Source organism: Teleopsis dalmanni, chromosome 2 (genome assembly GCF_002237135.1).
Source record: "Teleopsis dalmanni isolate 2A chromosome 2, ASM223713v2, whole genome shotgun sequence".
Lineage (NCBI taxonomy): Eukaryota > Metazoa > Arthropoda > Insecta > Diptera > Diopsidae > Teleopsis > Teleopsis dalmanni.
Window position 1 is genome coordinate 201,539,140 of NC_051847.1, and position 12,490 is coordinate 201,551,629.

The following is a 12,490-nucleotide window of genomic DNA, read 5'->3' on the forward strand; positions in this document are numbered from 1 at the left end:
GCTATCCAAATCCGCAACGGTGCTTTACGGACCACGTTTATCATCTTATTAAATAAACGGCACTGGTACCGTAAAATAATTTCACCGGTTTGCTGTATCACCACATCGCTGCAAAAATCCGCAACGGTGCTTTACGGACCACGTTTATCATTTTTCATAAATAAACGGCACTGGTACCGTGAAATAATTTCACCGGTTTGCTGTGTAACCACATCGCTGCCAAAATCCGCAACGGTGCTTCACGGACCACGTTTATCATTTTCTGGAAATAAACGGCACTGGTACCGTAAAATAATTTCACCGATTTGCTGTGTCACCACATCGCTGCCAAAAGCCGCAACGGTGCTTTACGGACCACGTTTATCATCTTATTAAATAAACGGTACCGCTACTGCTGTTTCACCAACATCGCTGTTTTTCAAATTTTCCAATCAATGGACTGTTGCTGTAATAGGAGACCAAAGGATTGTCAGGTAATAGAAATGTAGATGAGGGACAGTGCTTAAATAAAATTTAATTACAGCGGCAAAATCACCGCAAGCATAACAATTTTCCTTCATTATAGAATCCTAACAGCACTGCCATCTGCATTCTCTCTTTTTTGATTACAAGTACATTGCATTATATTAACAAAAAATATAATATACATTATTAACATTATATTGAATTATATATTAACAATAAATAAAAAATATATCATTTACATTATACTGCATTCTATTAACAACGAATATAAACGAAATATACAATACAGCTAAACGTGAAGCACGTCGATTCATTTAGTACAAAATATTTTTCTCTTTTGTTGTTATTTGTAATTATTTATTTTCTGAAATGCCTACTAAAAAGCGATCACAGTCTTTGCAATCTCCAAAGGGGGTAGAAACCTTGATCCATAATCGAGAAGCAGTAGTTGCCGACATTTTAAGGTTAAAGGCAAACTTACTAGAAGGCAATGTTGCAAAAAGTCCTAGTGAGCTAGAGTGTAGATTGGAAATACTTGACTCGTACATTGACAAAGCGATGCAATACCAGAGCAAAATATTTGACCTGGATCCTACTGATGACTATAGGGCTGTTTTAGAAGATATTTGTGTTTCAACTAAATCCTTGTTTTTACAAAAGTTGAAAAAGCATCGCCTTGTTAGCGCCCCTGCAATCTCGCACCACTGTGGTCGACCGCAATCGAAGTTGCCAAGCATGCGACTACCAAAATTCAGCGGCAAATACTGTGATTATAAAAATTTCATTAGTTTGTTTGAAAGCCTTGTTCATAGTGATGAAACTCTTACGGACATTGAAAAATTCAACCATTTACTGTCATGTTTGTCAGATGAAGCTCTTGGTACTGTGAAGGCCTTTCAAGTCACTGAGAGGAATTACCCAAAAGCGTTAGCCAGTCTTAGGAAGGTGTACGACAACAATTGTCTCATTTTTTCCGACAATATTAGTAAGCTTTTCGATCTCCCAGTAATTCACAAACCGTCTGCTGCATCTTTGCGCACTACAATTGACACTGTGTCTGCCATCTATGATTCCCTTCTTTCAATAGGAGATGATAAGAATATCACCAATGCAATTCTTATTCATTTAGTCATGCAAAAGGTGGATTCAGTCACAAAATCAAAATGGGAAGAACAGCTGGACTACAACACTTTGCCATTATGGAGTGACTGTGAAGCAGCTCTTAATAAAAGGTTCCAACATCTATCAGCGGACGAGACCTCTTCTACAAAGCATAAAAAATCAGTGCCAGAGTGTGACCAAAAACCCGGTGTTAAACGGGACAAACGCAGCTTTAAATCCTCCTTTGTCTGCAACAAGCTGAATCAATCCAATGATCCCAAATGCGTATATTGTATGTCTAATATCCATATGATAACGAAGTGTACATCATTTGCTGAATTGCCTGTGTCACAACGGTTCGACGCAGTCAAGGCAATTCCAGCGTGCATAAACTGTTTAAAAAAAGGGCATTCTGTTTCAGCATGTAAATCATCACGTTGCAGAGTGTGTGCGGGACAACATCACACACTACTGCACAAATACACTCCAATTATCCCTCACGCAACTGCAAGTTCTGATTCCGATCGCGTTTTTGTAAATCATAGTGCTACTAAGTGCGACCAGGTAATTTTGGCGACAGCACTAGTTACTGTAAAGAGTAAGTCTGGAGAGTACCGAACAGCCAGAGCCTTACTTGATTCCGGTTCTCAAACAAATTTCATGACCGAGGAGCTTGCACAACTATTGCAGTTAAGAAGGGAAGATGGATGCCTTAATTTAATTGGAATTGGTAAGATAAATACCACAGTTAAGCATAAGTTACATGCGACTGTGAGATCGCGAGTCAATTCTCATGAATTCTCAGCCGATTTTTGGGTATTGCGAACAATATCCACCTACCAACCAAATCATAATATATCTACCGCCAGTTGGAAGATTCCGGCAAACATTGAGCTTGCTGATCCATATTTCTACAAGTCACAAAGAATTGATCTTCTTCTTGGTGCTGAAACGTTTTTCGAACTTCTATCAGTCGGACAAATAAAACAAAGTCCGAATCTCCCCACGCTGCAGAAAACATTACTTGGCTGGACTGTGTCTGGAAAATATCAAAGCAATAGAAATGTTGAGCCCCATGCTAATGCCTTAACTGTTTCACAAGATGATGACACTGTAGTTAGCTCATTGTTGCAAAAATTTTGGGAACTTGAAGAAATTCCCAATAGTGAAAAAACCGCCACGCTCATACCTGAGCACAAACTTTGCGAGGATAAATTCTTGTCGTCAGTGCAACGCTTACCATCGGGGCGATTCAAAGTTTCTCTTCCTTTCAAGTCTGATTCCCGCAACCTTGGGCTATCATTTGAGACAGCTAAGCGTCGTTTCTTGTCACTAGAGCGTAGACTTTCTAAAGATGCTGCTCTGCATGATTTATATATGGACTTTATGAAAGAATACGTAAATCTAGGTCACATGTCTTTATCAACTCGCAACTTCTCTGTATCTCCCCACTACTTCATACCACATCAGTGCGTATTAAGACCACAAAGTACATCGACAAAACTTCGTGTAGTCTTCGATGCTTCTTCGAGAACATCAACTCAACTGTCATTAAACGACATATTACTGGTGGGTCCGACGATACAAGAAGAATTGTACACAACGTTGCTCCGTTTCCGTATGCATAAATATGCATTAACTGCTGACATTACTAAAATGTACCGTCAAGTTTTGATTGACGAGGCAGATCGCGACTTTCAACTCATTCTGTGGAGGGAAAGTCCAAACGAAGAATTGAAGACTTACCAATTGAACACTGTGACATACGGAACATCCTCTGCACCATTTTTAGCAACTCGATGTTTACGCCATCTAAGTGATCTCAATCAATCAACGCTTCCAATTGGTTCCAATGTTATTCGAACCGACTTCTATGTTGATGACTTGCTGACAGGTGCAGATTCATTTAATGAACTCGAAACAATTCGAAGGCAAGTCACCCAAATTCTGGAGACAGCTGGGTTCCAGTTAGCCAAATGGTTCTCAAACCACCCCACCTATCAGGACGATAAGCAGTTGAAAAAATCATTGAATATAACCGATATTGATACAACGAAAGCACTAGGCATACAGTGGCATACCACAAAAGATGTGTTTAGGTTTCAGTTGGACGACACTTACCTAAATTTGCGTGCAACAAAAAGAAATATCTTATCGATATCAGCTCGTCTATTCGACCCCCTTGGCTTATTATGCCCAATTGTTGTGAAAGCAAAAATTTTATTGCAAGAATTGTGGTTACAGAAACTTGACTGGGACGAATCCATACCCATGCGTCTTGACACTGCTTGGCAGGCCTTTAAGAATGACTTGAAACAGTTAAACTTAATTTCAATTCCGCGATATGTTAATTTGCATTTTAATGTTAAATGCCAAATTCATGGTTTCGCTGATGCATCAGTGCGAGCATATGGCTGCTGTCTATACGTAAGATGTGAAACGTCAAATGGTTTCAAGTGTGAGTTGCTTACTGCTAAATCAAAAGTTGCTCCTCTGAAAACCAAATCTTTACCTCGGTTAGAGTTATGCGCTGCACATCTGCTTGCTAAATTGTGGAATAGAATCCGTGTAATGTTCCATCACAACATCGACGAGGTAGTTTTTTGGACCGATTCAACAATCACACTACATTGGATCAAAACGCATCCGTCAACACTTTCAACATTCGTGGCGAACAGGGTTTCAGAGATACAAGAATGGTCAACTAATATAACATGGCGACACGTGCAGTCACAGCACAATCCTGCTGACATAGTATCCAGAGGATGTAACGTTACTGAACTAGTCAGTTCAATTTGGCAAACTGGGCCTGAATACCTGTCGCAAGATGTTGCCAAGTGGCCAATTAAAATAGCGCCAATAATCACTTCGGATCAAGAATCTCTGGAAACAAGGAAAACAAAAGCTGTGTTTATCGTATCGGAAGAACCCTCAAACGCAATTTTGAAGTTAGTCGGTACTCAGTCATCATACATGAAGCTCATGCGAATTGTTGCGTATATACTCCGATTCATAAATCGCGCTAGGAAATGTCAAAAAGAGATATCACTAATCCTAAGTGTCAAAGAATTAAATGGCGCTTTCTTAAAGGTCGTGGAACAGGTTCAAAAAAATGCATTTCAAGATGAGATATATGCACTGATGAAGAAACAGCTGTTAAAACCAGGCATGCAGAAACTTACTCCATTTCTGCACGATACAAATTGTGGCCCCAATAAAGTAACACTGTTACGTGTGGGAGGCCGGTTGCTCAATGCCCCAATTAGCCATGATTCCAAGTTTCCACTCCTCATGCCAAAAAATTGCCATTTTATTAATATCTACTTAAGGCATCTACATTTAAATAATTGTCATGCAGGTCCCAAGGCGTTAGGGTCAATTTTGCGGCAAAAGATATGGCTTGTTAACGCGAAAGCAGCTTGCAGTAAAACTGTAAGAAGTTGCACACATTGCTTTCGCTATAAACCGAAACTTCTGACTCAAATAATGGGAAATTTGCCAACTGATCGAGTCACAGCAACGCGTCCTTTTTTGATTTCAGGTGTTGATTTTTGTGGTCCCATGTATACAACATTAAAAATACGTGGTCGACCACCAGTTAAAACATACATTGCCGTTTTCGTTTGCTTCACGTCTAAGGCTGTACATTTTGAACTAGTCTCTAATTTATCTTCTAATTGTTTTATTCTTTGTCTTAAAAGGTTCGTGGGACGGAGAGGATTGCCAGATCGAATTTACTGCGACAACGCAACAAATTTCGTGGGAGCCTGCCGAGAGCTGAAAGAACTGCAACAAACGTTCAAAGTACAGAAAGACCAGCTGGTGTCATATGCTGCACAAGAGGGAATCGAGTTTGTCTTCATACCGCCTCGCGCACCACATTTCGGAGGATTGTGGGAAGCCGCCGTAAAGTCCGCGAAACATCTATTACTTCGAACAGCGGGCAGCGCAATGCTAACCAACGAGGAACTGCAAACATTGGTAATTCAGGTGGAAGCCGTTCTCAATTCAAGACCAATCGAACCTCTCAGCCAAGATCCAAACGACGGTCAAGCACTAACACCAGCACATCTACTAATAGGGGATTCTCTGCGCACGCTGCCGCAAGAATCAACGCTCGACGTGCAAAACAGCAATCTGAATTATGCGCAGAGATGGCGGCTGCTATGCGAGCTCAAACGCAGATTCTGGCGGGCCTGGTCCAAGGACTATATCCTCAACTTGCAAACAAAAACCAAATGGATCTTGGAACAGCCGAACGTAGCAGTCGGCCGTCTCGTCGTTGTCCACGAAGACAATCTTCCCCCTCACCAATGGTTGATCGGCAGGGTCCAAGGTACGGTAGTCGGGAGCGACGGCAGGGTACGAGTGGTAGACGTTAGAACAAAGAATGGAGTCATAAGAAGGCCAATTCACAAATTGGGGTTGCTTCCAACTTGAACACCTATGGTGCTTCAACGTGGCCGGTGTTAAGACATTTACAAACATATTTATTTTATTTAATTTATTTATTTTAACTTCATTTGAATTAATGTTAAATACTAATCTCTATTCACCACTTGCGCACTTCAACCGATAAAAAGCTCATCTCAAATTAACTATATGGCAACGCTTGCCTTTACTTCTTTTAATACGGTTGTGCAATGCACTTTTGCCTTTGGGTTTCTTTCTTTTTATTTTACTCGCAGACGAAGACGGTCGGTTCGGTGAAGTGCGCAAGTGGCAATTGAACTTAACAAATTAATTTTGAATAAAACATAAATAGTGAAATCATAGATCCCGTTTTTAATTTTGAAATTATAAAAAATAACTTTAAAAACTATTAAAGTTTCATCAAAGATGTAACATATAATGTTAATTAATATGCAATTTTTTAAGAATTTTTATATTAAAATTTTTTTTACATATTTATATTTTTACAATTCTTGTAACATAAAAGTTCACAGTTTTTCTATCGTTGGAAAATTCTACATTGATATTCAAGTACAAACTTTTGGTCCACGATTGCTGTTTAACCTTTTTCCATTTTTAAAAAATTTAAAAAATAATATAAAATATCTTCCAAAAACTCTTTGCCAAATAAACGTTGAATAAAATTAATAAGTGAATAAAAAAGTATACACTTTTTGACAGAAAACGTCACTATTCACAGTTGAGGAAAAGCAAATTTTTGTGTACACTTCAATTTAATTGTCTATTGAAGAATAGACCCACATATATTTATTGACTAAATATGGTAATAAACCTTTTGCATTATGATATCTCCTTTACCATGATTATTAGAATAAGGTTTCAGTTTCTGACTTCTACGGTCCAATGACTGCATTTTGCAGCCTTATATTACTAAGAGGTGTTTTTGAAAAGTTTCGACTGTTTTCGATGTTTTCTATCTACCGTAAAAAACTTCTTTAAGAACTGCATTATCGGTTTAGAAGTATACATCGTGTATGTGCCGCTTAATGTTCTGCACATTTGTTTTTAAATTGTAGAATAAACGTCAAACACAGCTGTGGGGAACATATGCCGCAGATGTTATGAGATTTCCTATTTAATTATAAAAAATACATTTCATAAATTAAAATGCTTAAAAGCTTTTGTAGTTCACAAATAAAATTGTTAAAAACTTCAATAGCCTGGGAACAGCAAGTGCGGGTGTGTATTGATGTATATTGATGTTTAATAAAAGTTATTAATAAACTGTTCCGTAGACCACGTTTATATTAAAACGTCGATATGAGCCTCCGCTTGCAAAGAAAAATGGCCCACCTAGGAGGTTACGTGCAAAACACTTCTTATATGACTTAGTTGAAGACACTGGTATAAAAAAGCGTCCAGATTTAGAGGTGGTTCTCAAAACATACGTTGAGGGTGTGGGCGATAAAGGTGATGTTGTAGCGGCCAGGCCAACATTTGCCTACAATAAATTGTTATTGCCTGGTCTTGCTGTGTATAAGACAGAAGAAAGTGTCAAACAATATGCAAAAACAGAAATGGAAAAAGATAAATCAACCCATAGTTCACCGTATGCGCAAAGAGTATTTAAAATTTTTATATTATTGTAATTGTTAAGTTTATATATAATATTTTTAGACTGTAAACATGTTAAATGGTTTGTTGTTGGGTGTTGTCATGAATAAGGATCAACCATGGGTTATAGAAAAATGGCATATAAAAGCTTCTTTAAGGAAAGCTGGCTTTGTTTGTCCTGAGGACTGTATTACACTGCCAAAGGAACGTATCGAAGGTCCTGATATGAACAAGGAAGGTAAAATTTTTTTCTGTACTGTGGTGATAAATAATTTAGAAAATGCAACAGTAAAATGCCGCATACACCATTGGAGTACTGATCCAAGTGAACGTTTGCCATATGTACCTGAGTTTTGGAAATTACCGTCAGAACCATTATTTGGTTCTGAGCAAGAAGCAGCTAGTAACAATGCAGAAAAAAAGGAATAATTAATTTGTTAATATAATATTTATATAATTTCCTATTTTAATAATAGGATAAAATAAATCTTTGGTTTAAATATATATTGATTTAAAAAAATCAAATAAAATGTTTTTGAAATATAGACAATATTGATTTGAGTTTTCGGATTACTATATAGTTGATATAAATTAAGGTTTTAAATGAATAATGTTAAATATTCTTTAGATAGATCACAAAAAATTCGGAGTTCTTGAAAATAAATGTATAATAATATGAAGGTATTTAAAAATAAAGAATATGACTAGTAAACAGAGTACAGTATAGAGAAAAAATAGTAAGGTGAGTCTAGTTTATTTCATATCCGAGATCCTTGTTATCTTGATGAAACTAAAGTGTAGGAGAATAATCGAGTATGTTCGCAAAGTGGCAGAGTCTACGTCTGATATTTTCAGATCAAGTGAAGCTTACGACTATTTGTTGTTGTAACCCGCTGGGACCTTCTTGTGAAGTCCTGATTTGGCGGTTGAACGGCGCTTGGTCGTCTTCGACGAGTGGCTTCGGGATGTAGTTCCGGCTGTTTTTGGAACCCTTACAACTATCTGAGTTCAATCGTTTATAAGGCGAATCATAGAGAACACTGAAGTACTCAGGCTACAACAATGACTTTAGGGGATTCTGAAATCCGGTTAAAACACTTAAGGAATTGATGTAAAATATTAGAGAAAAAATAATTAGGCCAAAACAACTGCCTCTTGGAATAACTAATAATAATTTCAAAATTATTTTTATAATAATTTTTGGAAAATAATGATGCGCTAATATGTGTTTAGATCTAAACGGGTGTTACTTGCCATCAATAAGCGGCATCACGTTTCTCAATTTTGCAGAAAACATTAAATAAATTATTTATCATAATATATTTGTGTGATATGCAAGGAGGAACTGTTTTGAATACCATCCTACATAACCAGCATTGATACGCATGTGAAATATGAAAGTCTAGAATAAGATATATTCCATATCTTTGCGAAAAATTGAGGAACAAAATAAAAAATGGTATGGGGATAACCTTATTTCGTCTAAACAAGTCAAAGTAGACTACATTTAGCATCAATTTAATAATTGGGCGACATCATGAGAAACAGAAATGTCAATATATGAACACATCCAGACTGTACTATCTATATCTATTAATTACATAATATTAAGAAGGATCAGAACAGCACTCTATTTATCAAAAAATCCTGGCTAAATATTTGAAAACAGTGCTTCGGTAATGTTTTAAATGTATGTACTTCGCTTTTCTATCTTTTGTGTTGCTTTTCTCAAATGAAGTACTTCTCCATAAACTAAAATATGAGCAGTTACTGACAATGAAAACGTCATAAGGAACAATGTCACAGAATACCATAATATACTACGATATTTACAACATATAACAGATTCATATTATCAGATATATACATATAGACTACATTAGGTCTATTTAATATCTTAAATTGAGTTGTTAGCTTTTGTTTTGAGATGAAAACTACCTGAAATGATTTGAAAACCATATAAATAAAACAATAATAAATAGACTACATTTATTTTTATTTATAAACTTATATGCAGAAAGAAACTTAATATTCTGATTTAAAAGAAAATTTTTTAAATATCAGAGAATTCAAAACTTTGTAATAAAAACTTTTAAATTAATCAACAATAAAAGCGAATTAAAGTTAAAAAATGCTGGAAACTTATACTATAAAAATTTGAATGTATATAAAAAAAAAGAAAAAAAGGAAAAGCAATTAACTTAATTTACACCTTTAAGTTCAACTTCGAATACAAGAGTGCTGTTAGGTGGAATAGTTGGTGGATGACCACGGCTACCATACGCCATATGTGGTGGACATGTAATACGACGTTTACCTCCTACCTTCATGCCAACTACTCCAACTTCCCAGCCTTTAATAACTTCTCCCTTTCCTATGTTAAATTTGAAACCTCCGCCAGATTTATTAGAATCAAATACACGATTGTCAGACTTCAAACGACCTTCATAGAGTACATTGGCGCGTTTACCACGAACTGCTTCTGCTCCTGCACCCACACGCAAATCTTGTACTTTTACTCCACCAGTTAATGCACGTTCACTACCAGTTTCCTTCTGTTTTTGCTGTGGTTGTTGTTGTTGTTTTGGTTTTGTTTTGTCTTTCTTTTCGTGTTTTGATGCTTTACCTGCAACGCCATTTTGTTGAGGCTTCTTTTCTACTTTTTTTTCTAGTTTAGGTTGTTTAGCTTTCGGTTGCTCTTCCATCTCTTCATCCTCATCATCATCTTCCTCGTCTTCTTCATCCTCATCTTCATCATCATCTTCGTCATCATCTTCTTCTTCACTATCATCTTCCTCGCCCAGCCCATCACTTACACCGTCTTCATCGTTATCATCATCGCTTTCCTCTTCATCACTATCAGCATCAGCATCAGCTTTACCTTCAACAGATTTTCCCTTTTTAGCAGATTTAGTAAGCTTTTCGCGCAAATCATTTATATCGAAATCGGGATCTTCATCATCATCAGTTTCCGTGTTCTGAGAATATATGGATTTGGATATTAGTATTTAATAAAATCAAACAAAAAAATGGTGTTTTCAGCTTACCTCAATCAAGTAACCAGCCAAGCTTACATTGCCGCTACCTAATTATAAGATCATATGTTTATGGTTGAAATTTCAAATAGTATAAACTGTTTACATACCTACGCTTTGGAAGCAGATAGTATCCCCTTCCATAAAGTTCAAATCGAGCATAACTTGCTCGCACTTCCCCTTACGCAAAGTGCATATCAGAAACTTTTGGTTTTCAGAACCAATGTAGATTTTATTCGTATCGTCTTGTGCGGACTCTATATCCAGAGCTGCTTGGGATATATGAAACGACTTGGTAGTGGTTTGGGTGTATTTTCTGTTAGGTTTTAAATTTAGACCTGCAATTCATTAAAAATGATTAATATTTTTATTAATTCGCAATATTTAAGAACTAGGAAAAAAAATAATAGCACGTAACGCATAGTTTAGTTTGATTTGAAATTATATATGTAAAACAATCCTATAGTCTAAGATTATAGAAAAAACAAATAGTATATATCTACGGTCTGCCCGTTAGACTCCTTCCAAATATTTTATGCATTTTTCAGTGCAGCGAAAGACAAATTTATTATTTTTAAAGTTTCTATTGTTACTTATGCCAAAATTTTTATACAATAATTAAATTTATATATAAAATTTATATTTTAAGAACATGCGGCTAAAATTTAATATTACATATTATGGTAGTATGTTTTTGTTGTAAAATTTTTTAAGATTTTTAAGTGTCCAATATTGCAAACAAACAACAAATATATATACACACGTATTAAAAACACATATTTGGTATGATTACATTAGTTTTGCTATTTACTTAATAAAACCAATATATGATGAATTTTACAATTTCTTGGAACACGTGGAAAATAATTTTTTCTAAAAATAATTTTGAAACAGGTAATGATATTATAACTCACCCCAAAACATTTTAGTGCTGCTTAAGTTAGTAATTATGTTTTGAAATTAATAAAGTTTAAACAATTTTTTAATAATATTCAACAAATTTATTATCAAAATGCCGGCACTCTCCAATAGACGCACACAACACGCGCGTTCACAAAGAAATTAACAAATGCTAATATAACATTTGACAGTTCTTTAATCTTTCAAACAGTGTTGGAAAATTCTAAAAATATGAACTGAAATTCTTGAAATTTGAATTGAAATTGTTTATTTGGATTTTGGTGTTAATTAGATTTCAGCTCGATCTGTTTAACTTTTTACAAGTTCTGTTTATTAGTGGTAACATAAATAATTTCAACAAAGTTTGAAATTTTATTATTTATTTCAAGAATATAATTCAAGGATAATTAATAATGTTTCAATAATTTAATAAGTTCTGGCTGTTAGGTGTAATATGAATAATTTTAACTTTACAGCACATAAGTTATTGTATTTTAAAAGTGTTTTTTTGTTCACAAATTGATTGTTAAAAATTACATGCTCAAAACATCATTTGTATATGCGAAATTATATCTTAAAAATATCTTAAAAATTAATAATTAGAACTATAAAAGATGGCATTCAGTAGTTTTATTACCTTTAGTGGGTATGTGGATTACTATTTTTCACTCTATTTTAAATTAATAACAGTTACAGTGCTTTCTGTATATTCAAACTTAAATATTTGCACTATTTTCAAAATATTTTCCCGGTTTTATTAAAGTTTTTAAACTGTTAAACTGTTAATTAAAGTTTTATTAAACTGTCACTGATATTTATTTAAAATAAAATGTCACTTTTTCGTTGTCTCAACTTTATCTTTTGCTTCAAATTTCAAACTTCAAATTTAACTTACGCATACTTGCATTTAAAATGTCCCTTAATTTCAGGGACATTATTCGTTCTAACCTTAAAACTGAAAT

At 35.1% G+C, this 12,490-nt stretch overlaps 3 protein-coding genes across 3 annotated transcripts; 2 read left to right on the forward strand and 1 right to left on the reverse strand.

Annotated features, from left to right (window-relative positions):
- Positions 1 to 834: 834 nt before the first annotated feature.
- On the forward strand, positions 835 to 5,948 carry LOC119676571. Its single transcript, XM_038087812.1, has 2 exons — positions 835 to 5,208; positions 5,268 to 5,948. The coding sequence occupies exons 1-2, from the start codon at positions 835 to 837 to the stop codon at positions 5,946 to 5,948; spliced, it is 5,055 nt and encodes a 1,684-aa protein (XP_037943740.1).
- A 1,113-nt stretch (positions 5,949 to 7,061) lies between these two features.
- On the forward strand, positions 7,062 to 8,063 carry LOC119681094 (39S ribosomal protein L9, mitochondrial-like). Its single transcript, XM_038094170.1, has 3 exons — positions 7,062 to 7,218; positions 7,275 to 7,601; positions 7,657 to 8,063. Exons 1-3 carry the CDS (start codon positions 7,147 to 7,149, stop codon positions 8,020 to 8,022), a joined length of 765 nt encoding a protein of 254 aa, XP_037950098.1. The 5' UTR covers positions 7,062 to 7,146; the 3' UTR covers positions 8,023 to 8,063.
- Positions 8,064 to 9,732: 1,669 nt separating this feature from the next.
- On the reverse strand, positions 9,733 to 11,710 carry LOC119683209 (39 kDa FK506-binding nuclear protein-like). The gene is made up of 4 exons (XM_038096842.1): positions 11,543 to 11,710; positions 10,739 to 10,966; positions 10,641 to 10,678; positions 9,733 to 10,571 (listed from the first exon to the last, which is right to left on the reverse strand). Exons 1-4 carry the CDS (start codon positions 11,550 to 11,552, stop codon positions 9,795 to 9,797), a joined length of 1,053 nt encoding a protein of 350 aa, XP_037952770.1. The 5' UTR covers positions 11,553 to 11,710; the 3' UTR covers positions 9,733 to 9,794.
- Between the last annotated feature and the right edge of the window lie 780 nt (positions 11,711 to 12,490).

What these genes read in the sequence shown, in the direction of transcription:
- LOC119676571 (XM_038087812.1), top strand. Translation starts at nt 835, where the DNA reads ATGCCTACTAAAAAGCGATCACAGTCTTTGCAATCTCCAAAGGGGGTA. An exon ending in TTTGCTTCACGTCTAAGGCT is followed by an intron (nt 5,209 to 5,267) that starts GTACATTTTGAA and finishes TTGTCTTAAAAG; the next exon opens with GTTCGTGGGACGGAGAGGAT.
- LOC119681094 (XM_038094170.1), top strand. Translation starts at nt 7,147, where the DNA reads ATGCTTAAAAGCTTTTGTAGTTCACAAATAAAATTGTTAAAAACTTCA. An exon ending in CCTGGGAACAGCAAGTGCGG is followed by an intron (nt 7,219 to 7,274) that starts GTGTGTATTGAT and finishes ACTGTTCCGTAG; the next exon opens with ACCACGTTTATATTAAAACG. An exon ending in GTTCACCGTATGCGCAAAGA is followed by an intron (nt 7,602 to 7,656) that starts GTATTTAAAATT and finishes TAATATTTTTAG; the next exon opens with ACTGTAAACATGTTAAATGG.
- LOC119683209 (XM_038096842.1), bottom strand. An exon ending in TATCTGCTTCCAAAGCGTAG is followed by an intron (nt 10,679 to 10,738) that starts GTATGTAAACAG and finishes TCTTATAATTAG; the next exon opens with GTAGCGGCAATGTAAGCTTG. An exon ending in TGGCTGGTTACTTGATTGAG is followed by an intron (nt 10,572 to 10,640) that starts GTAAGCTGAAAA and finishes ATATATTCTCAG; the next exon opens with AACACGGAAACTGATGATGA.